Here is a 1,964-nt window from a genome sequence, read left to right as displayed (position 1 = left end):
AAGGTAGTACGATACGATGCAGTATAAGTTCTTTGTAGCGTACGAGGCAGGATAATCAACGTGATGCAAGAGCGAGACGTTATTGTCACCACCACCACCATCACTATCCTCTCCTCCTAAATCAAGCTTTTTGGCATGCATGCTTGGACGAGGTCTGAGCGGCGCGGAGGCTGCCCGGCCCCTATGTTCGCTCCGGAGCTCTCGTTCCATGCCCCGTAGCCATCGCTCCGGCGCTTCTTCCATAGCTATTTTACCTATCGCCCCGTCGGAGAAGAAGCGATTGGAAATAACGAGAGGCTACGCGCGCGCGCAGTGCTTCGTACGTACGTGCCAGCAGGCCGGCGCCGCCGTCGTCGTCGTACGTCACCGACAACATGTCTTTCACCGGCACGCAGGACAAGTGCTCGGCGTGCGAAAAGACGGTCCACTTCATCGACCTCCTCACGGCCGACGGCGTCATCTACCACAAGACCTGCTTCAAATGCAGCCACTGCAAAGGGATCCTCTCGGTACGTACGTTCTTGCATGTTCTGGTTCAATCAATCCTCCAAGTCCATGCATTGGCATTGATGCATGCACGTCCTTGAACGAGCTGTGAGAGCGTGTATAATATAATAGCGTTGTAAACTGCATGCGTTCGTGCATGGCCTCTAGATGTGCAGCTATTCTTCCATGGACGGTGTCCTCTACTGCAAGACGCACTTCGAGCAGCTCTTCAAGGAGACAGGGAGCTTCTCAAAGAAGTTCACACCGGGTAATGTACAATATGCAACCTACTACATATGGTTAAAGTAATTAAGGTATAGTATATCCTGAGATTTTTGTTCTGTGTGACGCAGGTAACAAATCTGGCGACAAGAGTGAACTGGTACGTACGTACAGCCCAGTCCCACAAACCTAGTATTTTTCTTTCCTAATGCAAGCTGTGCTGACTGGATAAATGTCTTTGCAATGCTACAGACAAGGGCCCCAAGCAAGCTATCCGCTGCCTTCTCCGGTACTCAGGATAAGTGTGCAGCCTGCACGAAAACAGTGTATCCACTCGAAAAGGTACAGAAACGCCGCACTCCATTCATCCTCATCAAAGCAATCGATGCTAAATGATCAAACGACATAAAACATTTATTTTCCTTGTGCTCTTAAGAAATCAAATGAAATCACGCTGCTCAACTTAATGACTGATCGTGCTATATTCAGATGACTCTGGAGGGCGATGCATACCACAAGAGCTGCTTCAAGTGCTCCCACGGGGGCTGCATCCTAACCACCTCCTCCTATGCCGCCCTCAACGGCGTCTTGTACTGCAAGATCCATTTCGGGCAACTGTTCATGGAGAGAGGAAGCTACAGCCACATGAAGAAGAAGAGCCCCTCGCAGGAGGTGTTGCCCGATTTGGTGGCGGCGGCCGAAGGGCAACCGGAGGCAGAGGCGGCACCGCCGCAAGATGGGGAATAGAGAGGAAAATTAGGAAAACACGGAACTTATATACACATCACAGCCTGTAACTCATGTTGTTACCTTTTCTACATTGCTGCTTTATTCCCCCCTATTTTTTGGTTCCTCTGTGAGCTTGGTTTGTCAAGCTGTAAGTACTGTACTAATACCTTCCTTTCTATATGAGACTCGTGACAACCGTGGCAATTAACAAGTAAGACTCATGGGAAAAACTGTATTAATTTTCTAAGCAAAAATAGCTACTCCCAAGTTGGTAAATTGTGCCTGGTCTCTGATGGTTGGCTTGATTAGTCAGAATTCAAAGGACAAAATTGGTTAGCCATTATGAGCCTATGTTTGTGTTTGTTAAGGGTGTCTTCAACGGGCAACCCGCAAATTTTCTTTCGCATCTATATATATCATATAGTAAATTCAAATTCAAATATACTTCCATCCGATCCACACAGAACGCCGCGCGCCGGATGGCATGCATCAACATCTTGACATCCTCCGCAATGGCCGCAATGTTC

The 1,964-nt window shown here is 48.4% G+C and overlaps 1 protein-coding gene across 1 annotated transcript; it reads left to right on the top strand.

Moving 5' to 3' along the window:
• Window positions 1-270: 270 nt before the first annotated feature.
• Window positions 271-1,641, top strand: LOC123430571 (LIM domain-containing protein PLIM2b-like). The gene is made up of 5 exons (XM_045114430.1): window positions 271-509; window positions 655-754; window positions 840-868; window positions 961-1,050; window positions 1,198-1,641. Exons 1-5 carry the CDS (start codon window positions 375-377, stop codon window positions 1,453-1,455), a joined length of 612 nt encoding a protein of 203 aa, XP_044970365.1. The 5' UTR covers window positions 271-374; the 3' UTR covers window positions 1,456-1,641.
• The last annotated feature ends 323 nt before the right edge of the window (window positions 1,642-1,964 follow it).

The sequence above is a fragment of the Hordeum vulgare genome, chromosome 2H, assembly GCF_904849725.1.
Source record: "Hordeum vulgare subsp. vulgare chromosome 2H, MorexV3_pseudomolecules_assembly, whole genome shotgun sequence".
NCBI classification, from domain to species: domain Eukaryota; kingdom Viridiplantae; phylum Streptophyta; class Magnoliopsida; order Poales; family Poaceae; genus Hordeum; species Hordeum vulgare.
This window is presented reverse-complemented; position numbering and strand designations above follow the sequence as displayed.

Bases quoted from the DNA above. Each gene is read 5' to 3' on its own strand.
- LOC123430571 (XM_045114430.1), top strand. From the start codon at position 375: ATGTCTTTCACCGGCACGCAGGACAAGTGCTCGGCGTGCGAAAAGACG. The intron at 755-839 runs GTAATGTACAAT...TGTGTGACGCAG, and splicing joins CTCAAAGAAGTTCACACCGG to GTAACAAATCTGGCGACAAG. The intron at 1,051-1,197 runs GTACAGAAACGC...TGCTATATTCAG, and splicing joins CAGTGTATCCACTCGAAAAG to ATGACTCTGGAGGGCGATGC.